The following is a 25,559-nucleotide window of genomic DNA, read 5'->3' on the forward strand; positions in this document are numbered from 1 at the left end:
CACCAACTTTATTATCCTCTAGAGCAGCTGAGCCCACTGCAGTGTGTGGGGTGTGTGAGACATTGCTGAGCAGGTCATCACACATTCATCGTTATCTACAACACCATTACACTGTTACACCGTTCCCTTCGGCCATCGCTACAGCAGAAGGGTTTGGGGTTTAAGACATCTGTCCAAATTAAGAATTCCTGTTTTAGGAAACACTCCATCTCCTGGACAATACGTGTCATTACACCAACTCCACAAGTCCATCTGCTGGATGATATTCTATAACACATGCCCTGCACACACACACACACACACACACTGGCCCTTTGTGGACAAGCCGTGGGCACTGTGGGCAGGGGCAGGGCCACTCAGACCCCAACAGGCCACTGTGGGTGACCCCAGCTTCAGCCAGAAACACTTTATACCCTGTATGTCCACTTCTCGTTATATGTGGGCAGTCTGGACTTGGCCGTGTCCACACAAATCCCACCGAGGGCCTCTGTGGGGGAGCACCATTATTTTCAGTGGGTTTTATGGGGACATTAACATCTTAATGGTATGTTCTACACAGTTGTACAAATGTATTCTGTGTAAAACGTGGAATTTTACTGTTGCTTCATGGACAAGGGCTTCACTTCATTCCTAGACAATCTTACCTTTTAAAACGGGTGAACTGACAACTACAGTCAGACAAAAAGATCCAAATCACCGAGCTCCCATTGTCACCGTGTCACCGTTATCCACAGCTTTAGTGGAAGTTCACTCCTGAGTGGATCAAGTCGCCGGAGCAGGAGCAGGGGACACTGTAATACCTCAGTACACCATCAGAGGGTCCAGTTTAGAGACTGTGACCGAGGGGGCGGGGGCAGGGACACAGTCAGACTGTTCTGTAGGAGCAGGGGACACTGTAATACCTCAGTACACCATCAGAGGGTCCAGTTTAGAGACTGTGACCGAGGGGGTGGGGGCAGGAACACAGTCAGACTGTTCTGTAGGAGCAGGGGACACTGTAATACCTCAGTACACCATCAGAGGGTCCAGTTTAGAGACTGTGACCGAGGGGTGGGGGCAGGGACACAGTCAGACTGTTCTGTAGGAGCAGGGGACACTGTAATACCTCAGTACACCATCAGAGGGTCCAGTTTAGAGACTGTGACCGAGGGGGTGGGGGCAGGAACACAGTCAGACTGTTCTGTAGGAGCAGGGGACACTGTAATACCTCAGTACACTATCAGAGGGTCCAGTTTAGAGACTGTGATTGGGATTTCTCTGTAGCTGATGAAATTACTGTTATATTTTGTTTATTTTTGATCAGAAAAAATGACTTACTGCTCTTGTAAAAAAAGCAAAAATGTTCTATTTACAGTAAACATTTAGAAAATCTTTCAATAAAAATGAGAGCAGAGTGATGTTGATAGAAATGTTTTATTTTTAATAGAAATATGCCTTAAGATATTTACATTCTGTACAAAAATATCATTCAACAGCATTTAAAACATCCACCAAAGATAAAAAAAAAACTACATTTAAAACAATAATAATAAATTGTACCCATTTCCTGAAAAAGACAGTGTGCACACAACATTAAAGGAGGGATCAGTCATTAGTCTTGTTGACGATGAACGGTGTCTCCCCCTGGTGGTCAGTGAGAGTATCTGGCTGCAGTGTGGAGGGGAGGGTAGAAGGAAGACAGTGGTCACCTGCAGCTCATATGAACTCTGACAGACCTCACAGCTTTTCATAACAAAATACATCATAAAGTAAATAAACATGCTACAAAGAGCAAAGTGCATTATTACAGTACTACACACTGCGTTTAAGACAATAGCGGTTAACATTTTAGAAAAAATGATTTGAGTGGAGCTTCTAGTCAATGAGGAACCTAGTTACACACACAAACACACACACACACAGACAGAGAGAGAGAGAGAGAGAGAGAGAGAGAAAGTAATTGTCATTAAAAGTTGATATAAAGAGATGTGAGCACATGATGAACATAGATTAATCTCATTAAATTATAATGAATGTATTCATTACATCAGAGGACTGTTCTGTTTACAAGTGAACGTAAAATTTAATCTAATTTTTAAAATTTAATCCCCCCCCCAAGTTTGTTTTTCTAAAATGTATTTTGTTTTATCTGGTGTTTTCACTGTACACTAGAAAGTATGGAAGAATGCTTTGATAAGGAACAAATAACAGGAATGCGTTGATCATTCAGGCAATTAGGAGCTTAGTGCAGCTCAGCTCAGGGGTCCTATACAAGCGACTGCATTGCTAGAGTGCTGTGTATAGCCACGTTTTCAGAGCTGATGAAACATGTACTGTGTTATATTTTCAGTGAACTCGTGAAGAAGTAAATGTTTTAAACTTCAAACATATTTCGACTCCTCATTTCCCTTTGTGTCTGTAACGTTTATAACTTCATCAGCTCTGAGTAGAACTTTCTTAAAAACACAAGGAGCAGAGTCAGGGGCGGAGCTGGTCAATGACGTGTTAAATCATATGTTAATGATGTGTGCAGTGTGTACTTCTCTCTAAATGAATAAAGACACTGAGTTGTATCAGCTGTGTTTCTGTAAACCCCTTCTACAGAGGTGTGTACAGTCAGGGTCAGTTCTGGAAGTGGGTCCTGTGTTTACAGATCAACTGACTTCAGCTGAATCTCTAACTCTACACCTGCACTGACACTGTAAGGCAGGTGTGTGTGTGTGTGTGTGTGTGTGTGTGTGTGTGTGTACTACAGTAACGTTGTTCTGACTAGTTACTGAACACAGAATTAAACCTGTTTTCTTATCTTCCAGATTAGTATCTAACAGCAGCACTTTTACTGTCATTAGTCTCTAACACAGAGATCTGTGAAGTTCATCAACTCAACACTAATCACCTGCTCCAGAGTCTGAGGGAAATCACTGTCCTGACTTTTCTAAGTGAAGTGAACCCCTCCCAGGTTAAAGAGCAGTGAATAAACTCAAACTGTTGAAGGTCAGTGTGTGTGAATCCCACCGTTCCCGTCCGGTCCACTTTCTGAAAGTTAGTTTAGAGTTTAGTGTGTGTCTGTATCTTCAGGTGAATAAACACTTACATCTTCAGATCATTCCTCTTCCTGCTGGTCCTCCTCCACCATCTCAGTGTCTTCATCAGTTTTATTCCTAACACAGGAACCTAAAAAAATACAAAGTTTATTAAAAGTCTCCAGATCCTTCATTGGTGTAGAATCTAAAATAAATCTAAAATAAAGGAGAAGCCTCTCTAAAGTTTAAAGACGTGTTGCTGTATTTCCTCAGGACTTTTGGACCGTGTCATTAATCTTTAAGACGTGTCTGTTGCTGGTGTGTGGTGTGTTTTTCCTCATTTTCTCTCAGTGTTTGATTCTAGTTTTATTCCAGTGTCTGTGTGGAGGAGTTCAGTGGAGTTTGAGCTGTGAATGTTCATCATTTTAAATAAATCTCTGCAGATGCCTCCCTCTCTCCACTCGTCTGTTTATAATCTCAGAGATCAGGATTAAACTGCATTTCCTCAAAGACACTGCACACATTTACAGATTACACACTCTTCACTGACTTTAAAAACTAAACAGGAGTCAGATGTGTTCAGGAGCAAAACAGATTAAAATAAGAAATAAAAACATTAGCTGAAGAGTAGAAATGAACCCCATCTGTTTATTAATTAGTGCTCTGTTCCAGAAACAATGTTTAAACTAGGTTCAGTTTTATTTCATTTCACAGAGAACAGAGAAAAACAGCTTCACTAATAAACATTACACTGTTGTATTACGCTCAAAAATGAAGCTGGACTTTACACTTTGTAGAGTTCACTCAGAGCTCAGAGGAGAAAGAAACTATAACTCAACTCACCGTTTACCACAGGCTGTGGAGGAACAGGACTCAGAGGAGTCCCCTCACCTGAAAGAGCAGGATTTAGAGAGAGGTGAGTACAGATGTGCAGTAACATCTGCTGTGTACTGATTGACTGGTTCCACATTCACTCATTAACCCTTCACTGACTCTAAACATGTTCAGCACAGTCTCAGTGTGAATGTGAAAGACTCTGATTGCTGAGGAAGCTCAGGCTGGAGTGGATCTCCAGCACTTTGAGGGAGATGAAGAAATAGATCACAAACAACAACTTGGAGAACTGGAGAAATCTCTGTGTTCAGATGAGGATCAGGAGAATGAATTATTTAGAAACTATGATAAACTCAAACATCCTGGAGTGCAGAAAACAACAGCTGAAATATTACAAAATAGAGTAAACTTAAAGCTTTTTTATGGGTTTCTACACACTGCCTTGAAATATACAGGATGGGCCATTTATATGGATACACCTTAATAAAATGGGAATGGTTGGTGATATTAACCTGTTTGTGGTACATTAGTATATGGGAGGGGGGATTTCAAGATGGGTGGTGACCATGGCGGGCATTTTGAAGTTGGACATTTTGGACCCAACTTTTGTTTTTTCAATGAGAAGAGGGTCATGTGACACATCAAACTTATTGCTAATTTCACAAGAAAAACAATGGTGTTAACGTAACTTTATTCTTTCATGAGTTATTTACAATTTTCTGACCATTTATAAAATGTGTTCAAAGTGCTGCCCATTGTGTTGGATTGTCAATGCAACCCTCTTCTCCCACTCTTCACACACTGATAGCAACACCACAGGAGAAATGTGCTACTTTCAGGTGCTGCACATCTCGTATCTTCACAGCATAGACAACTGCCTTCAGATGACCCCAAATATAAAAGTCTAAAGGGGTCAGATCGGGAGACCTTGGCAGCCATTCAACTGGCCCACGATGACCAATCCACTTTCCAGGAAACTGTTCATTTAGGAATGCTCGGACCTGACACCCATAATGTGGTGGTGCTCCATCTTGCTGGAAAAACTCAGGGAACGTGCCAGCTTCAGTGCATAAAGAGGAAAACACATCATCATGTAGTAATTTCACATATCCAGTGGCCTTGAGGTTTCCAATGATGAAGAATGGGCCAAATGTACCCCATATTTCACACCATACCATCAAGATGTGCAGCACCTGAAACTACGGATACTGGAAGCCTGTGCTAGCATTTCTCCTGCGGTGTTGCTATCAGTGTGTGAAGAGTGGGAGGAGAGGGTTGCATTGACAATACAACACAATGGGCAGCACTTTGAACACATTTTATAAGTGGTCAGAGACTTGTAAATAACTCATGAAAGAATAAAGTTACCACCATTGTTTTTCTTGTGAAAATCCCAACAAGTTTGATGTGTCACATGACCCTCTTTCCATTGAAAAAACAAAATTTGGATCCAAAATGTCCGACTTCAAAATGCCCGCCATGGTCACCACCCATCTTGAAAATTTTCCCCCCTCCCATATACTAATGTGCCACAAACAGGAAGTTAATATCACCAACCAATCCCATTTTATTAAGGTGTATCCATATAAATGGCAAACCCTGTACTTTTAAGAGTGATCATTAAACTGATCTATTTTGATAGAGTAGTGTGTGCTTAAAAAAAAGACAGCACAATACATGACTTAAACTCATAAAAATAGCAGTGCAGTGATGTGTGTGGGACCAGATGTCATTAATGTTTTTCAACCATGAGAGACTCCACTTGGACTTGCAAAAAATGACTTGTGAACATCTGACACTCACCGCCTGCCGGAGGAGACTGGGATGGACTTTTACTTTTTCTTCCTTTAAATACAGTTTAAAAATGAACATTATCACCTTTTATATAACAATGACCAGTAACTGACTGTACATTTAATATATTTTTGTATTATGGAAATTCAGAGTGATTTTTAAAACTAAAGTAAATGGATGATACTCACTTTTACAGACAATGATCCCAATCACGATAGACACCAACAACAACAACCCCACTACCACTCCTCCAATAATCCATCTATTATCACCTGAAGAGCCACTGTATGTTCCGTCTGTAAACAGAAAAGTGAGGAACAATCTTCACAGACAGTCTTTGGATTAAATTAAAAACCCTGTATTTACTTGAACTGAGTACACTTTATTTATCCCCACGGGGGCAATTCATACTGGGCTCAGAAATATTACATAAATACATAAATAAACCCCTGTAAGAACTGTAACTACTGTAAGAACAGTGGGATATTCTGAGTCTAATGGAGGACTCTACTCCTCAGTGTTTCTGGATTAAAATAAACCCCTGTAAGAACTGTAACTACTGTAAGAACAGTGGGATATTCTGAGTCTAATGGAGCACTCTCTACTCTTCAGTGTTTCTGGATTAAAATAAACCCCTGTAAGAACTGTTACTACTGTAAGAACAGTGGGATATTCTGAGTCTAATGGAGGACTCTACTCTTCAGTGTTTCTGGATTAAAATAAACCCCTGTAAGAACTGTAACTACTGTAAGAACAATGGGATATTCTGAGTCTAATGGTGGACTCTCTACTCTTCAGTGTTTCTGGATTAAAATAAACCCCTGTGAGAATTGTAAGAATGAACTGAGGACTAATGCAATGTTAAAATTGACATTTCTCTCTGTTCAGATCAAGTTAAATAAGTAACGATGGGATTCTTGGAAAAAGTGATCACAGTGGTTAAATGTTGTGAAGGTCTGAATTAAAAGAGTTTACGACCTATTTTTCTTTCCTCTTTTGTTCTGTTCAGCAGTCTTTACAGTGACATGAAGTCAGTGACACAGGAGTCACTGAGAGAAACTGAACTAGACTCAACATTCAGATTTGTCTCCTTTTCACAATCATCACATTTTCCATCCTAAATTTACATATTGAAAAAATGCCATTAACTCTAAATTCTCCTAAAAATATTTAGCAGTGCTGAACTGAGGTGATAAATGAACTGTTCTTGAAATGTTCTCCTTGGCAAGTGCCTGGTGGTCAGACTTTTACTCAAGGGGGCCGGCCAGGTTCAGCCTGAAGGAGCAACATTGGTACACTCTCCCATGGGCCCACCACCTGTGGTGGGCCCATGGGAGAGGTAGTAATCTGGGTCTGTGGGAGAGGTAGTAATCTGGGTCTGGTGCATTGTGAATCAGGTGGCAGTCGAGGGCAGGGGCCTTGGTGTTCTGATCCTTGGTTACTGAAACTGGCTATTGAAACATGGAATGTAACCTCTCTGGTGGGAAAAGAGCCTGAGCTGGTGCGCGAGGTTGAGTGGTACCGGTTAGATATAGTTGGGCTCACCTCGTCACACATTATGGGCTCTGGAAACAATCTCCTTGAGAGGGGCTAAATGCTCTTTCACTTTGGAGTTGCCCAGGGTGAGAGGCAGGAGTGGGCTTACTCATTGCCCCCCGGCTTAGCGCCTGCACGTTGGGGTTTCCCCCAGTGGACGAGAGGGTAATTTCCCTGCGCCTTCGGGTTGGGAAAAGGGCGCAGTCAGTTGTTTGGGCTTATGCACCGAACGGCAGTTCAGAGTACTTGGTCTTCTTAGGGACCCTAGAGGGGGTGCTGGAGAGTACTCATTCTGGGGACTCCTGGGGACTTCTGCTGGGGGACTTCCAAAGAGCCAAGTGGCTTGTGGCTTTGGCTGTCGCTGAGGCAAAACTCGGGTGTGGGAGGAGTTTGGTGAGGACATGGAAAATGACTTTCGGTCGGCTCAGAGAAGATTCTGCCAAACCATCAGGTGACTCACAAGGGGAAAGCAGTTTTTCACCAACACTGTATATGGTGGGGGTGGGGAATTGTTGACCTCAATCATTATCCTCCTCAGATCCAGGAGGAACAATGCGGACTCCGTCCCGGTCATGGAACACAGGACCAGCTTTTTACCCTTGTTAGGATCCTGGATGGTGCAAGGGAGTTTGCTCAACTAGTCTACATGTGTTTTGTGGATCTGGAGAAGGCATTCGACCGTGTCCCTTGGGATATTCTGTGGGGGGTGCTCTGGGAGAATGTGGTACTGGGCTCTTTGCTATGAGCTACCCAGTCCCTATATAAACAGAGCAGGAGTCTGGTTCGTAAGGCTGGCAGTAAGTCAGACTGGATTGCAGTTGGAGTTGGACTCTGTCAGGGCTGCCAGTTGTCACCAGTTCTGTTCATAACTTTTATGGACAGAATTTCTCGGCATAGCCAAGTGGCGGAAGGTTGTCTCAGGATTCCAGGTCTGCTTTTTGCAGATTATGTCTTTTTGTTGGCTTAATTGAGCTGGGACCTCCAGTTTGCAGCTGAGTGTGAAGCGGTAGGGATAAGAATCAGCACCTCCAAATCTGAGTCCATGGTACTCAGTCGGAAAAGGGTGGAGTGCTCTCTCCAGGTTGGAAGTGAGATCCTGCCTCAAGTGGAGGAGTTCAAATACCTCGGGGTCTTGTTCACGAGTGAGGGAAAGATGGAGCGGGAGATTGACAGGTGGATTGGTGCAGAATCTGCAGTAATGCAGGCTCTGTACCGGTCTGTTGTGGTAAAAAGAGAGCCCAGTAGAAAAGCAAAGCTCTCAATTTACTGTTCAATCTACGTCCCAACTCTCACCTATGGTCATGACCTTTGGGTAGTGACCGAAAGAATGAGATAGCAGGTACAAGTGGCTGAAATTAGTTTTCTCCGCAGGGTGTCGGGACTCTCCCTTAGAGAGAGGGTTAGGAGCTCGGACATCCGGAGAGACTCGGGAGTGGAGCCGCTGCTCCTCCACGTCGAGGGTAGCCTGTTGAGGTGGTTCGTGCATCTGATCCGGATGCTTCCTGCACGCCTTCCTGGTGAGTTTTTCCAGGCATGTCCGGGGAAGACCCAGAACATGCTGGAGAGACTACATGTCTCAACTGGTCTGGGAACGCCTCGGTATACCCCCGGAGGAGCTGGAAGCAGTGGCTGGGGAGAGGGAGGTCTGGGTTTCTTTACTCGGACTGCTTCCCCCACAACCCAGATCCGGATAAGCGGTGGATAAAAGATGGAATGTCTTGTTTTTCTGTAAAGCTGTGAAGGACCTTGCGAGATTAAGAGAGTAATCACTGTATTAGGTTTTGTTTAACAAGTATTATAACTGTATAAACTTCAACTGTATTTTTTTTTACATTTACATGCTTCTTTCAAACAGCTCCTAGAGCACAAAGAGAAATGTGTTTGAATGGAATGGAATGGCAGCAATGCACAATTTAAGGTGGAACGGGTGGAGAATTTGTAATTCTGGCTAGAATACGTTTTTGTATGAAACGTCTTGATTGAAACACAATCAATAAACTTGCACCTTTCTACAGCCATGTGTTAACCTGGTTTCAAGGGTCCTTGGGGAGTGAAATCAGGACAGGGATATGAGATTGGGCACCACAACTTTGCTCCTTCACTGGGCCATATTTCAACTGACACAAAACAAACCCATGTTATGTGCGGCTACTAGGAGACTTTTTCTAATTTTAGCTGATGTTGCAATTTGCATGACATTTTCAAACCGTGGTAAATAACATTACAACAGTATCACTAACCATCAGGAATTTTCAGTGGTTTACCGTGAAATGGGTATCTGTGTACCACCCAGCACTAACTGTGAATATTGTGGTGTTGGCCAATGGAAATTCGGGGTCAAATCACAAATGGTGATTTTCCACTGCACTGTTCCTACTCTACTGGACTCTCCTCATCTTTTCCACTCCTCCATCAGGTAAATCTGGTCCTGGTTCTGGAAGTGGGTTCTTATTTAGTCATTGTTCTCTCGTGGTTCAGAGCGAGTCGAGTAGGGACTAAACCGTGGCGTGTAAACCTTGCAGAGCGCTGATTGTCCAGAGAGAGTCGTCACTCTATGCCACACAACGCAGATGTCTAGCACCAACTCCCCATCTGTAAAATCTTCAGCTGCAGCAGAGATTACATTTGTTTTAATCTGACTCATGAAGGCTGAGCTGAGGCAAGTTGAACAGAGGATTTACCATGCAACTGAAAAGTCCCTCAGCAGTATCTTGTCTGCTGTTGCTCCACCACTTTATACAGGTCAGTTCTGTTTTGGAGCTGTTTAAACCGTGTTTAAAGCATACATGTGCCCTTTGTGCCTGTAAAGCTGTGTTTGGGAAGATTTGAGAAGTGTGTGTGTGCCTGTTAGTGTTGTCACGATACCACAATGATGACTTTCGATACGATACCTGCTTAAATATCTTGATACAGATACTGAAACAATACCATGCCAAAACCTAAAATGCTAGGAAAAGTAATGTACTTCCTCTACAAGCTGAGGTATCAAAATCACTGGTATCCGTTAGTTAAGTGTGATGCCACAAATGACATTACACCATTTCTGTGTCCAGTTGCACCATCGGCCCCATGTCATACGTTCATAAGACGTGTTTCCTGTTTGAATAAAGCTGAATGCCTCAATCAATTATGGGATCTGTCTCTCCCGCTCAGTCCCAGTGTTCTAACGAGTTGTGCTACCGGTGATTCTCTTCTACATGAAGTAGCTAAGCTTTTTACAGAACATCGCTGGTGCTAGTCGGGTTTTTTGTTTTTAAAATAACTCACTAGAATGTCTGAAAAGTCTAACACTAGCACAGACATCATCTGTGGCACCTGTTGGAAATGCTGCTCTTATCATATTGTTCTTAAAGTACTGGTCCTCATTATATGGGGTATTGTACCGTTTTTAATGACAAAGTATCAACATAAGTATTGGTATACCGTGCAACACTAGTGGTTATGTTTAGATGAAGTGCAGTAAGGAGGGTGTGAGGGAATATTCACCCTCCTCAAAAGGCACAGCAAAGAGGATACGGTTCCTTCAGCTCTCACACACCAAACTCACCTTGCTTCTCTATGCACTTGTCCCCTTATTAGGGCACTTAACATAGACTAGACTTTAAATATTAGTTTAATAAATTATGGCTGTATCTCAATCTCACATCTTCCAAAGCCATTACTGTATGTTTCACTGTTACTCACCAAGTACCCCTCTGTGGTCGCACCCTGTATCTGGGGTCTGGCTCCTTACAGTCATGAATAAATATTAAGATTAAAGCCTCCTAAAACACTCAGGGCCAAAATGTCTGGTACACACAGTAAACAAACAACAAACACACACACACACACATTTACACATTTACCCCATGGTTTAATCACTGGGTCCTGGAGGGCACTGTGTTCCACAGAACAGTCGTATCCTGCTGTATCTTCCTCCTGGACGTCCACACTCTTCCTCAGCTGGTAGGTTCCATCACCATTGGGTCTGACTCCTGAGGATGTTAGTAGATGATCAGGGAGTGAAGTGGTGAATCTCCTCAGTCTCATCTTCAGGTCTTTGGGGTAGAAGCCCGTGGCCAGGCAGGTCAGGTTCAGTCCGCTGGACTCAGTCTGAGATTTCTTCACAAACACATACACATCTGGAACAGCTGCAGAGAGGAACCGTGTAAACACAATGTGTTTCACCCAGAATTCAGATCTGTATTACATTTAATCAGATCACAGCACATGTTCAAGCAGAACTGTGTTGTATATTTTAGTTAAAACTCTTATTTAATAATTAAAATGTAAACAAGCAGTGTTGAAGAAGGTGGCATGTCTGAAGGGACATTTAGTGCGATTGCAGTAGGAAATCACAATTTTTCTTAAGTCAGTTTCTTTTTCTTCTGCCTCATTATTATTATTATTATTATTATTATTATTATTATTCCACGTATTTAATCCAGTTAACAAGTTCCGGGACACGTTCACCCATTACACTTACTCCATTTGTCATCCCTCATTTCTCCCATTCACTTCCATACACACCCAAGAACTATAAAGATTCACTTTTCTGACAGTCACCAAACTCCATGTGCTCCTCTAGAGCAGGTAACTGAGAGGTAGTCCACAGCCGTATTGACTCACACTCATCTGTTTGTCATTTATTATGCATCCGGCATACCAAAACAACAGCTTGTAGTGTGCAGAATCCAACACTGCTGCAGAGCTTCAATCACACTCACAGTTTCTCCAGAAACTGTACTCTCTAGTTCCCCTAGTGCTGCTCGTGGGAATGCTGCAAAGGCTTGGTGGACTAATTGGTGTTCTCTCTGCTGTCAGCACTCTCTCTCACACACTCGCCTCTCTCCAACTCTCTCTGGCCGTGTCCTCAGAAGTAACACCCTCAGCGCCTTGACCTGCACCAAATTAAGGTGGGTCATGGAGATGGAGGACATCCAGAGGCTTTATTTATGAGTGGGTGCATACACAAAAAACTGTTCTGAAATGTGTGTGCACAAAACGTGTGATTTATAAAGAAATATCTGCATAAAAACAACAAGATATTTAAACCCATGCGTACACATGTAGACCAACGTAGTATGTACCATAGAGACTGCCACATGGTGGTTCTTAACGTACGTTTTGTTTTAGTTTTTTTGGTGATGCTAATAGTGAGGCCAGTAAACACCATATTTTACCTCGCCTCAACCTCCAGAACAAGATCTTCCATCCCACATTCTCCAAAAATTTATTTTGGTCCTCCAATGTCTCCACTATCTCAACTGAAAATGAATGGGGAAGCCCATATATAAATATTTTTGAGGTGATTTGAATGGACCAGTTATTTGTAAAATGTGGGCATTACTGAAGTGGGACATGAGGCTGGTTCACCTTAAGAGGTTCTTCAGAAGGTTCTTCTGAAGAAGACTGATTTATAAAGAGGAAACAGTGTTCAGGTGTGTACATACAGTTTTAGAAATCTGACTTTTTTATGCACACACACATTTTCACTCCAGAATCTACAGACCTGCAACTGAGCTTCCTAACAATTTTATAAATGTTCCTAACAGAACATTTTTAAACAAGTCTGCTTTGAATAACAAAAATATGTTAGTAACAGACTCACTTGAAGAATCTCTCCTCGCACTGCTGTTTATCTCTGATTTTTCTGTGGAATAAAAAGAAGTAATATGTAAAACAGAAATTTGTTAGACAGAACCTTACAAATTACACTACTACTACTACATAAGTGAATCATTCTCTGTATGACTCAAGAAACATCGAGGCTCTGATCTACTCACTAACAACAAGGTTCACCCTCTGTTGGAAAACACGTTTAGATGGGAGAGAACTATCTGTTTGGTTCTCCAGTAGGTAACATTCATATTCTCCTTCATCCTCAGTTGTAACGTTGTTTAGAAACAGACAACAGTCCCCATTCCGCAGCTGATCTTCAGGAACATCCACACGCCCTTCATACCCCTCACCCTGGTGCGGCTTCTCTGGATGTGTCTCAAACACAACTCCAGAGGAGATACGCCACTGCACATGAGGACTCTCACTGGACGACAGTGCACTGGATTCACGGCTCAAATCACAAGGGAGAACAGCAGTAGAACCCACACTGACAGTGATGTTGATTGGAGTTTGTGCAGATACTGGGTCTGGGTGATGGAGAAAAATAATAATAAATTGTCAATATATAAAAAGTTATGTAATATGTTATTTTATAATTTTAACTGTGTGTGTGTGTAGACTACAGATCTTCTAAACAGACAATGAGTAAATCACAGCTCAGTACTGAGTTATTCTTCAATATTTAACTGAACACATTTATGACAGTTTTTGCTGGTCCTTGATAATCACTCGTTATCTCAGAACATTTAAACATATGCAGACATTATGACTGTTTCCCTTAGACTCCACATTTCAGTGAGTACAATGCTAATATACTCTGGCACATCGTGTTTCTTGTACATGCCACTTTCTCAGGAAATATCCTCTGATTTAATTTAATCTAATTTTAAAGTTGAACTGAGAATTTTGTAAAAGAACTGTACTCTCAAATTTTGATACACACACCCATTTTATACCGTCGCTGCTCAATGATAAACCAGTCTCTCAGTGTTTGTGGACGTATAGTTTACATCATTTGAACACAGCAGGTGTCCTTCACACTCTGTGTAAATTTTCTGAAGAATGACCAATAGAAACGCACCAGAATTACTCTGAATACAATTATTTTTACATTGACTTCCACTGAAAGGAGAGTTTATTAAAACAGATCTACCATAACATTATGACCATCTCCTTATTTCTACACTCACTATCCATACTGTGTCTGATCCAGTCGTATCAACACAACACACACTAACACATCACCACCACGTCAGTGTCACTGCAGCTCTGAGAATGATCCACCACCACATCACATTTGCGCTGTGGGGGTCTTGAGTGCTGAAGAACAGGGGTAAAGGGGGGGTAATAAACTATACAGAGAAACAGGTGGATTACAGTCTGTAACTGCAGAACTACACAGTGCTCTGGTGTGGACAGTGGAGCTGAGAGAGGGGACAGTGGGTGTAGAAACAAGGAGGTGGTCATTATGTTATGGTTGATTAGTTTATATCATTTATATCACTTTAACACTAACATATTTTCCACATGTGGAACAATCCACATTTTTAATTGGATAAATCCACGTCCACATGTGGAATCTGGAAAAATCCACAAACCTAGCATACCGGACCAAGACACTTCATAAACACATTAGAGCCGTTTCCAGCACAAACCAACTGGAGAACAGCACATGGAGAGGAAACATCCTCAGAGCTTTATACACAGGGATTTTATTTATTACAATCGTAAATGTCACTTTTATGGTGGAAATATCTCCAAATGTGGGAGACAGTAAACTGCCTGAAAGTAAACAAACCAGAGAGAACCGCAGTTCCCCACAATCATAGACCTGACCTTTAAGTGTGAAGTTGTCAATGTGTTCACTTTCTCATTAGACATCACACATTTTATAAATCTGGTGGTTATGTTTTACTTTCTTGAGGTTTGCATGCCTTGGTAAGGTAAAATGGTCAGAAGCCAATATCTGGCCTACCCAGCTAGCAAGAAGCGATTGCCATTAGCACACTACATTGATCAGAGCATTTTATTAAATACTGCGTATTGATCGTATGTGGCCCACATCTAAAAATAAAAGAAAATACTGGTAACTGTCTGGAAAACGATGTAATAAATGTTAAATAAATAGAATCATTATTTTAACTTGTTAAATGCCATACAGTTGTAGGTAAGCTCTGTTAATATTGTACTATTTTAGAATACTGATGTAATGACTGGGACACGAACGACAGAAATGATTATGATAAAGAGGGTTAATAAGGAGACGGTGCCGTGCTGAAGGGAGGAGAGTGTTATTTAAGTTTTTGAAGACGACAGCTTTAAAATGAATGAACTCTGAATGAGAAAACGGAAGGTGGCAGAAGCGAACCGCTGTAAAAACACAGAAGAAGGAGACGATGAAGATTCGCGCTCTTTTCTGTGACCGCGGCGCGAGCAGCTCTCACCGGCCTCAGCTTCATCCCGTAAGTATTTCAATTTAACCTTATATTTTTGAATACATACGTATCGCCCAAATGTAGTTAACATCGTTAATATTATGTACGTTATTCTATAAACTGCTATACGTTTATAGCTCTAGCTCTTTTTTTTCTCTGACAGAAAACATTTAAATGATATGACAGTCGCTCATACATGAGTATTTTGAGTAATTGTGTGGTTTGATGGTGTATTTTACAAGACGATGTGAGCATTTTTTGGGGTTTTTATGTCACACAGAAGCGAATACCTCAGTATAAGAAATAAAATTGCTTAAACACATTAAGACGACATAAGGTACTAGCTAAGTAGGTTAAAATACATTCTCAATCTCAGTTCTGGATTTTGGTGTAATGTAATGTTTTAAATATATAATTCCACATTCACTAATCCTGTGTTAGGGAGTAGCAGTTATTTTGGGCTAGTGATTAATGGGTTGAAGGAGGTTATATTGAAAATGATAGAAGCCTATTTACTGAGAGAAAAAAATAAACAAAAGCATGTGAAGTAGTTTATTTATGGAGCTGTGAAGTTAGTTAAACTTTTCAAAATTAACTATGAACATGAACTAATTCATTTTCTTTATGTAATTATGTAAAGATGGACTGCAGTAAGAAAACTAGTGGTGCAGTGAGAAATGCAGGTGGCAGGGAGAAAAGCAGATAGGAGGTTAATTTAATTTCTTTAGATGAGATCTTTAGCATCAGTTGTAGCATAATCGTTAACCTGATAATCTTTTACATTTGAAGCTCTGTAGTTAATGAATCTGCAGTTTACAGTTTTTCGTTAAATGTTTTTAAAGTAAATATATTTTAGAGAACAGAACATGTACATAATCTCTGTTTATTTACAGAGCTGGAATTCAACAAGGAGTACAACTGAGGTGACTACACTTGAGTGTTCTTTCACTACAGATCTTCACTACAGAAGTAAAGTACCCTTCTGTCTTGTAGAAACTTCTATATATTTTTTTACTTTTCCAAACCTAGTGGTGAAATATTTATTTTTGTATTTTAAGCGATTTCTTATTTGGCCTAAATTACATGGTTTTTAAAGAAAGGTCTGAATATAAAAGGCAGTTCTTAGGGAGTAAAACCAATTATGTTTCTTTGAAAAACATTTGGATGTTAATTGGATTGAGGAAATCATGACACTGCTGATTTCAAATTTCAATGCCAGTTACAAATGTATTTTCCATTTATTGATTTTATGTACTGTTTGTGTACATTGCAATTGCTGTATGTTTCCATTATTTCAGTGTTGTATGAAAAGCACAGTTACTGATCTCATTGCATTGAATGTATGTTCACTGTCAGAAATGTTGTCACTGAGGTGGTACCTTTTGGTGTCTCTGTAGTGTACCCTAAAGGGCACATATTTGTACCTTTAATTAGGGAACACAATGATATTATAATTGTAGATTTTAAAATGTGTTGATTTCATACACCCTGTTTCATCTCCAGGACTTTTATTATGTTTTTTTTTATATGACATTTCTATAATGAAATACTACAAACATTTGTGTCTCCCTCTGGAGAAGAGAATGTAATTTACCTTTAAGGAACAAAACTGGACTTTTAAACACTGTTGTATCTTTAGTGACCAATGATGTACCTTTTTTCTGAGAGTGTAAATTGTTATTTAATAAAACAGTAATTTCTCCATGAACCTGATTCTATCCTTTTCTGAGGGAGGGGAAGGTGTGTGTAGAAATAAACTATTACAAACAGTAATGAACCAGATCTGGGCCGAGTCTGGCACTTTCTGACAGTTTCCCAGACTCAGGCCCGAACTCTCGGCCCGCTCTATGGCCGAGACAATGCGGACTCCACGTGCCGGCATCGTGCCGCGTGTTTTTGTTGCGGCGAGCATGATACGGCCCGAGTGTGGGTCGATACAATTTCGCTAGCTGGGAGCGTAGCCCTAACATCAAACACTGCTTGCTTCGACACCTCACCCGTGTTTTTATACAAATTCAACTCATAAAGTGAAATGACTCAACCCCCCCCCACTCCACTTTCACACACTCAGACCGGCGAACTCACCTGCGGTAACCAGTAGAAGTAAACAGAGCAGCAGAAACATCTCTAAATCTTTATCAGCGAGCATCGTCCACTCTGTGTCTTTTACCAACTATTTTACAGTAAACAGCCCACAAACATTAACTCACATTGTAAATGTGCAGCACACGTGACCTGAGCGGTCAATTTTGCCGACTCCTCAATAAGGAAAGTAGCTATTGACTACTTTGGCTGCTTCTAAAAACGCCCCTTGCGTGACGTCGTGTGCTTGGGTGTAAAAGGCAGCTATGGAGTGAGATCACTCTCTTTTATGCGAGAGCGCAAAAACGCCACTAAATCGAGCAAGTCAGACTCAAGGAGCGCACAGAATCATGAAAACTCCGCGCTCGTTTTACTGTTTTCAGTGCGCGCTCCAGTTTTTTACTCACTTATGAAATTTGCTTCTGAAAATCGGCGAAGGCTAGAATGAAACGTCAGGCTTGTTCATTTACTTACTGTGAAGTATAGTGACATTTACAGTAACTTTTAGCCCGATAAAATACTTCACTTACAGACAAGTTGGCTAAGTAATAAACATCCCAGACAGCGAACATGTATCGGTCCACTGGCGTAAAAACGCTCTCACACCACTGACTGTAGACCACTGCTGGTCCACCATCGGACCACTCAGATTACTGTCCTGTACAGGATAGAACTCATTTATAATCTCCTCACACAGAGTTTACATTCACAGAGACTTTTATTCTGGAAAACACACTAATACAAATATTACCAACAACTCTGAGAGATATAATAATGAGTATAAGACTGATATAAAATGATTAAATGATAAAAATGTTGACACTCTGCTGGATTTAAATTATTTACTGATCTTATTTATAAAGAATAACAAAAAGAACCTAATGAAGGAGAAAAAATGTAAATTGGACTGTGAATGGAAAAGTGCTAAAATGTGGCGTTTTGTCTAAAATTCTGTTTAATCACCAGTGGTCCGCCCAGAAAACGGTGTGTAAAACACTAGTGGACCTCCAACTTTGTCCTCAGTGGAACTACAGTGGTCCGCCGTCTCCTTGCTGTCAGGGAACCTAAAGGCAAGACACAAGTTTATTTATAGAGCACCTATCATACACAAGGGCAATTCAGAGTGATTTACAGAGTGCAAAGAAACAGTTAATATGCAGTTAAATTAAGAGAAGAATAAAAACATCATAAAAGGCATTTAACACTACATGTACAGACGTACCTGTGTTTTTTAACGTGTGCACACATAATTGTACAACGTCTTGGCCTTTGCGTTAAAGTTGCAACATTTTGCCAATAGATGGGGTTATTTATTTACAAATTGAATAAAGTTGCAAAGTGAACGTGAATGTTTTATTAACCTGCTGCTTAATATGATGAATGTGGTATGGTGTAATTATACATTTATAGTATTAAACACCATTATGTTTGAACTTTTAATTAAATAAGATACAGTTTAAAATATAAAACAAATATAAACCAGAGTCAGTTTGTAGATCCATATATTAAATGTAATGATAATGAATCTGTAAACACTCTAAAAGTGATCCAGATCGGAAATTGCTATCTCTGTGCTAACCAGGTGCTTTACAAACAACCATACAAAACAAAACATACAAAACAGTTTATTTATTGAGGAAAATCGTCAGTAATATTACATATTTTGAGTGGAAAATATATATGAACCGTTACGTTATTAAATGAAATGAAATCAAATTTATTTGTACAGCACTTTTTAAAACTGACGTCACAAAGCAGCTTCACAGAATTCCAGTAAAGACAAAGTTCTAAAGTTAAACATAAAACCCAGAGGTGAACAAACCAGGGGCAACAGTGGCAAGAAAAAAATCTTGGGTGGAACCAAAGCTCACGAGGGGGGACTTATTTACTTACTTTTAGTCCCCCAAGATTTTTAGAAGTGAAATAGGTTTCTGTTAGAATGTCCCTGCAGTGGGTAAGAGTGGAGAGGGTGGAGAGGGTGGGGAATGGGCTGTTCTCGTCCAGCGAGTCTCCCACTGAAAAGAATAGAGCCTGAAACACACTCTGTTCTAACTCCAGTTGAACAGAATAAACTCACAATATAAACCAAGTTTTACATTAATTTAAATGTGACCCAATGTGGGATCGACCACTTCAGAAACAGTGGATTAATTTAAGAAAATAAAACTCACCTCAGAGAACTGAATGAAATACAGACAGAAGAACAACTGAATGAGTAAGAGCTCCCATCTTAATCTCTTCATTAATTCATGATCTTTCCCTCTTTTCAGGAATCTGTTTTTTCATTATCATCAAAAAGGACCAGCTTCTTGTCCCTCCTCACAACGGAGAGTGAACAGCACCCAAGCTCATGTCTCTTGGGATCAGAGATAAGGAAATGCGTTTTCTGAACTCACCCACAACAAAGGGATTTGCCTGCTTACCCAAACACACACGTCTGAATCCGAGCTCTTCAGGTCATTCTCCCTGTAGACCCTGCAGACCACATATAACCCAGACACACACGTCTGAATCAGAACTCTTCAGGTCATTCTCTCTGTAGACCCTGCTGACCACATATAACCCAGACACACACATCTGAATCAGAACTCTTCAGGTCATTCTCTCTGTAGACCCTGCTGACCACATATAACCCAGACACACACGTCTGAATCAGAACTCTTCAGGTCATTCTCCCTGTAGACCCTGCAGACCACATATAACCCAGACACACACGTCTGAATCAGAACTCTTCAGGTCATTCTCTCTGTAGACCCTGCTGACCACATATAACCCAGACACACACATCTGAATCAGAACTCTTCAGGTCATTCTCTCTGTAGACCCTGCTGACCACATATAACCCAGACACACACATCTGAATCAGAACTCTTCAGGTCATTCTCCCTGTAGACCCTGCTGACCACATATAACCCAGACACACACATCTGAATCAGAACTCTTCAGGTCATTCTCCCTGTAGACCCTGCTGACCACATATAACCCAGACACACACATCTGAATCAGAACTCTTCAGGTCATTCTCCCTGTAGACCCTGCTGACCACATATAACCCAGACACACACGTCTGAATCAGAACTCTTCAGGTCATTCTCCCTGTAGACCCTGCTGACCACATATAACCCAGACACACACATCTGAATCAGAACTCTTCAGATCATTCTCCCTGTAGACCCTGCTGACCACATATAACCCAGACACACACGTCTGAATCAGAACTCTTCAGGTCATTCTCCCTGTAGACCCTGCTGACCACATATAACCCAGACACACACGTCTGAATCAGAACTCTTCAGGTCATTCTCCCTGTAGACCCTGCTGACCACATATAACCCAGACACACACATCTGAATCAGAACTCTTCAGGTCATTCTCCCTGTAGACCCTGCTGACCACATATAACCCAGACACACACGTCTGAATCAGAACTCTTCAGATCATTCTCCCTGTAGACCCTGCTGACCACATATAACCCAGACACACACGTCTGAATCAGAACTCTTCAGGTCATTCTCCCTGTAGACCCTGCTGACCACATATAACCCAGACACACACATCTGAATCAGAACTCTTCAGGTCATTCTCCCTGTAGACCCTGCTGACCACATATAACCCAGACACACACGTCTGAATCAGAACTCTTCAGGTCATTCTCCCTGTAGACCCTACTGACCACATATAACCCAGACACACGTCTGAATCAGAACTCTTCAGATCATTCTCCCTGTAGACCCTGCTGACCACATATAACCCAGACACACACGTCTGAATCAGAACTCTTCAGGTCATTCTCCCTGTAGACCCTGCTGACCACATATAACCCAGACACACACGTCTGAATCAGAACTCTTCAGGTCATTCTCTCTGTAGACCCTGCTGACCACATATAACCCAGACACACACATCTGAATCAGAACTCTTCAGGTCTTTCTCTCTGTAGACCCTGCTGACCACATATAACCCAGACACACACGTCTGAATCAGAACTCTTCAGGTCATTCTCCCTGTAGACCCTACTGACCACATATAACCCAGACACACACATCTGAATCAGAACTCTTCAGGTCATTCTCCCTGTAGACCCTGCTGACCACATATAACCCAGACACACACATCTGAATCAGAACTCTTCAGGTCATTCTCCCTGTAGACCCTACTGACCACATATAACCCAGACACACGTCTGAATCAGAACTCTTCAGGTCATTCTCTCTGTAGACCCTGCTGACCACATATAACCCAGACACACACATCTGAATCAGAACTCTTCAGGTCTTTCTCTCTGTAGACCCTACTGACCACATATAACCCAGACACACGTCTGAATCAGAACTCTTCAGATCATTCTCCCTGTAGACCCTGCTGACCACATATAACCCAGACACACGTCTGAATCAGAACTCTTCAGATCATTCTCCCTGTAGACCCTGCTGACCACATATAACCCAGACACACACGTCTGAATCAGAACTCTTCAGGTCATTCTCCCTGTAGACCCTGCTGACCACATATAACCCAGACACACACGTCTGAATCAGAACTCTTCAGGTCATTCTCCCTGTAGACCCTGCTGACCACATATAACCCAGACACACACGTCTGAATCAGAACTCTTCAGGTCATTCTCCCTGTAGACCCTACTGACCACATATAACCCAGACACACACATCTGAATCAGAACTCTTCAGGTCTTTCTCACTGTAGACCTGTGTGTTGTAAACATCACCTAAGTGTAGATTTTGAAGGCGCTGTCAGGGCCCAGGGCTCTGTTTTGCCGAAGGCTGGTAAGTTCTGTGGACCTGTTCTCTCTGGAGTCAACACTGCATCTTATTACAGTCAAATTGTTAAGAGAATCAATGTATTTTTGGGAGAGTGGGAAGCACTCAGTTATGAAAAAATTGATTTTTTTGACGCCATAACATCCTCTATATATCTATACAGGTAATATCATTAAATGTTAGTCTTTGTTCTAAGCTGTTAATTTATCAATATTTACCCCCTGTTCTGACTGAGATGGGAACGTCTGAGGATTTCCCAGGAGGAGCTAGATGTCTTCAAATCGGGATCTTGGATCCAGGTTCCAGGCTGGGGTTTAAAATGGTCGGCTGGTATGAGTTGCACATGCTACTTCACCTGACCCACCAAGAACATATCTCTGCAGGCCAGAGACCAGCAAGAGGGAGAGACATACACAGACTATGGGTGGATACCAGCCACTGAGAGGTTAGGGTTAGGGACAGGTTAAGTGTGAATTAACCAAATTCAGAAGTAAATTCTGTGGTGGTTGAAGTGAGGGGTTTATATATATATATATGTATACACACACACACACACACACACACACACACATACATATATATACATATATACATACATACATACATACACACATACATAAATACATATAAATAAAGTGTGTGTGTGTGCTTTTAAACGTATTCATATATGTATAATGTTTATACAAAATCTCATAAAAAAAACATTGTTCAGAACATTAAACACTGGAATGTTTCCGTTATTTGGTGAGTTAAGGCTTTATGTTGTTTCAGCAATAACTTCATACACCAGTAGGTGGCAGTAAAGCATCATGATTCACGAAATACACAAACTTAACGTGTTAACATGTTCATAACGCTTTAACACGTAAATACCTTAGCGTGTTAACACGAAATTACACGCTACGTGTAAACACGGAGAATCCAACACGTTTAGAGACCAACGGCGTTCAACAGTAAAATGGAGTCGAGGTGACTCACGAGATCTGTTCCTCTCCCACTAAAGACAGACCCTCTGAGCAGAAAACACCAAACAAGAGCTGGAACTCACTTTGTTCTAACTTCATTTAAACACAACACACTCTCTATATCAACTATGAAATATGTTTAAATGTAACCTGTGATTATTTTATCAAACTGTAACATTTCTGACTCGTTCCACAGGTTTAGTTTCACTTTAGAGACTTTAGAGATTAATTCATAAAAAAACTCACCTCCGAGAACTGGGAGAAAACTAAAGAGCAGTAAAATCCACGGTGGAACAGACTCCATGGTCAACTCCTAAATACTCCGCAGATTTAGTCCGTATTTATTTAAAGATTGTGTTCCTTTATTCGTCCTGTGGCGAGTTCAGTCCAAACTCTGCCCGCCGTCAGTTTTAAACTTCCCACGTTTCCTTTCAGAGCGAAGAGCGCGTGCGCGTCAGTCGACAAGTCTCTCGCTGTAGCCTTACAGCCACGTCCGGGTTCAGCACTATTCCTGTGTCCGAAACTGTGCCCTATTCACTTTGTAGGGCACTATTTTGAGGTAGTGTTCCAAAATCATTCACTACCCTCCTGTATTCGAATACGGCTCACATTCCCCCCGTGAGACGAACATTTCAAAGGGGAAGCAGAAGTTAACTGAAGAAGTACACCGCCCTGATGTGGTGTAAATAAAAATAATTAGTTTGAAAGTCAGTTATTAAACTCTTTGTTATATTGTTGTCTGTGTTTTGCTCGGTACACGAGTGGCATATAATATGTAAATATAAACGAGTAGAATCGTAGATAAATATCGTTACAGTGTGTAGTGGGGCACATACTGTATGTGATGTCAGGTGCTGTTCTGTTGACCTGGTTGTACGTCCAGTTATGTTTATCTTTTCATTATTTTCATGAATGTCAGGGGATTCACCAGTGTGCAGTGATGACTGGTGTTTGTGGAGACCAGACGTCCTCTCTTCGCCGGAAATGTCCTCTTTTCGGGACCTAAAAAATGCGTCCGGCAGGGATTTCAAAACTGTCCGGGATTTTGCCGTCCGCAGTCTTTCCCCGTCCCAATTCTTACAAAAAAAATTAATTTCTTTCTTGAAGTGTGCACTTCGATGACGTATGATGACGTTGTTGTAGGTGAGTAAAAGGTGCTCGTCGGTATTAAGTGTTCAAGGGGACGGAGCTCAGAGCAGAAATGGTACACACTTCGCCACGTGCACCTTCTTGTGTTTACATCACTTTCAGCCGAGGTCCGCTCCACATCACAGTGTTTTACTGGAGCCTCCAACAGAAACCTGTTGAAAGTTGTCAAGGTAATTTTTCATAGTCTCTTCTTCGTATTTGGAAGCGTTTCACGTTCTGCTCTCTCTCTCTCTCTATATATATATATAAACTGAATGTCGTCCCTATGACGACACAAATACACGGACACACCCGACCGTTACTGTCCTTCTGACGAGTTTATAAAGTTACATCTGAGCAGATTTTCTGTTTAACACTGACTTTAGAAGAAAACAGGCCAAATCTCCGGATCATTAAATACGGACCAGTGGAGAGACTGAATTACAGCTCTCACATACAGCACGTTTATCAGACAGACCTTATAGAATATGAAATATAAGTGTTTTACATAAATGTCTGGATCCCAGTAATGCTCTGATCATTTATGAAGTCTGTATTACTTCTGGTTGATAAAATGTGGTACTTGCTTTTAGTAATGTTTAAAAAACATAGTTAAAAAGTTGGTGTAAACAATTCGCTTTAATAAAGGACTTCAGATTTGAAGTGTGGTGTAAACAGAAAATAACAGGCTTTCAATAAAAATAAACTGTCAAGAAATTACAAGAATTTTGTTTTATTGTTTTTGTTTAGGGCCAGGGCGGCACAGTGGTGCAGCAGGTAGTGTCGCAGTCACACAGCTCCAGGGACCTAGAGGTTGTGGGTTCGATTCCCGCTCCGGGTGACTGTCTGTGAGGAGTTTGGTGTGTTCTCCCTGTGTCTGCGTGGGTTTCCTCCGGGTGACTGTCTGTGAGGAGTGTGGTGTGTTCTCCCTGTGTCTGCGTGGGTTTCCTCCGGGTGACTGTCTGTGAGGAGTGTGGTGCGTTCTCACTGTGTCTGCGTGGGATTCCTCCGGGTGACTGTCTGTGAGGAGTGTGGTGCGTTCTCACTGTGTCTGCGTGGGTTTCCTCCGGGTGACTGTCTGTGAGGAGTGTGGTGTGTTCTCACTGTGTCTGCGTGGGTTTCCTCCGGGTGACTGTGTGTGAGGAGTTTGTTGTGTTCTCTCTGTGTCTGCGTGGGTTTCCTCCGGGTGACTGTCTGTGAGGAGTGTGGTGTGTTCTCCCTGTGTCTGCATGGGGTTCCTCTGGGTGACTGTCTGTGAGGAGTGTGGTGTGTTCTCCCTGTGTCTGCGTGAGTTTCCTCCGGGTGACTGTCTGTGAGGAGTGTGGTGTGTTCTCCCTGTGTCTGCGTGGGTTTCCTCCGGGTGACTGTGTGTGAGGAGTTTGTTGTGTTCTCTCTGTGTCTGCG

At 41.6% G+C, this 25,559-nt stretch overlaps 1 protein-coding gene across 1 annotated transcript; it reads right to left on the bottom strand.

Annotated features, from left to right (window-relative positions):
- Positions 1–1,439: 1,439 nt before the first annotated feature.
- On the bottom strand, positions 1,440–17,384 carry LOC136695688 (H-2 class II histocompatibility antigen, A-S beta chain-like). The gene is made up of 9 exons (XM_066669909.1): positions 17,288–17,384; positions 12,932–13,294; positions 12,757–12,798; positions 11,012–11,296; positions 5,819–5,926; positions 5,640–5,681; positions 3,846–3,893; positions 3,074–3,153; positions 1,440–1,870 (listed from the first exon to the last, which is right to left on the bottom strand). The coding sequence occupies exons 1-8, from the start codon at positions 17,349–17,351 to the stop codon at positions 3,083–3,085; spliced, it is 1,023 nt and encodes a 340-aa protein (XP_066526006.1). The 5' UTR covers positions 17,352–17,384; the 3' UTR covers positions 1,440–1,870; positions 3,074–3,082.
- Between the last annotated feature and the right edge of the window lie 8,175 nt (positions 17,385–25,559).

This window comes from Hoplias malabaricus, chromosome 4 (genome assembly GCF_029633855.1).
Source record: "Hoplias malabaricus isolate fHopMal1 chromosome 4, fHopMal1.hap1, whole genome shotgun sequence".
Classification (NCBI taxonomy): Eukaryota; Metazoa; Chordata; class Actinopteri; order Characiformes; family Erythrinidae; genus Hoplias; species Hoplias malabaricus.

Bases quoted from the DNA above. Each gene is read 5' to 3' on its own strand.
- LOC136695688 (XM_066669909.1), bottom strand. From the start codon at position 17,351: ATGCTCGCTGATAAAGATTTAGAGATGTTTCTGCTGCTCTGTTTACTT. The intron at 5,682-5,818 runs GTGAGTATCATC...CTGTATTTAAAG, and splicing joins TGGGATCATTGTCTGTAAAA to GAAGAAAAAGTAAAAGTCCA. The intron at 3,154-3,845 runs GTGAGTTGAGTT...GTATTTTTTTAG, and splicing joins TCCACAGCCTGTGGTAAACG to GTTCCTGTGTTAGGAATAAA.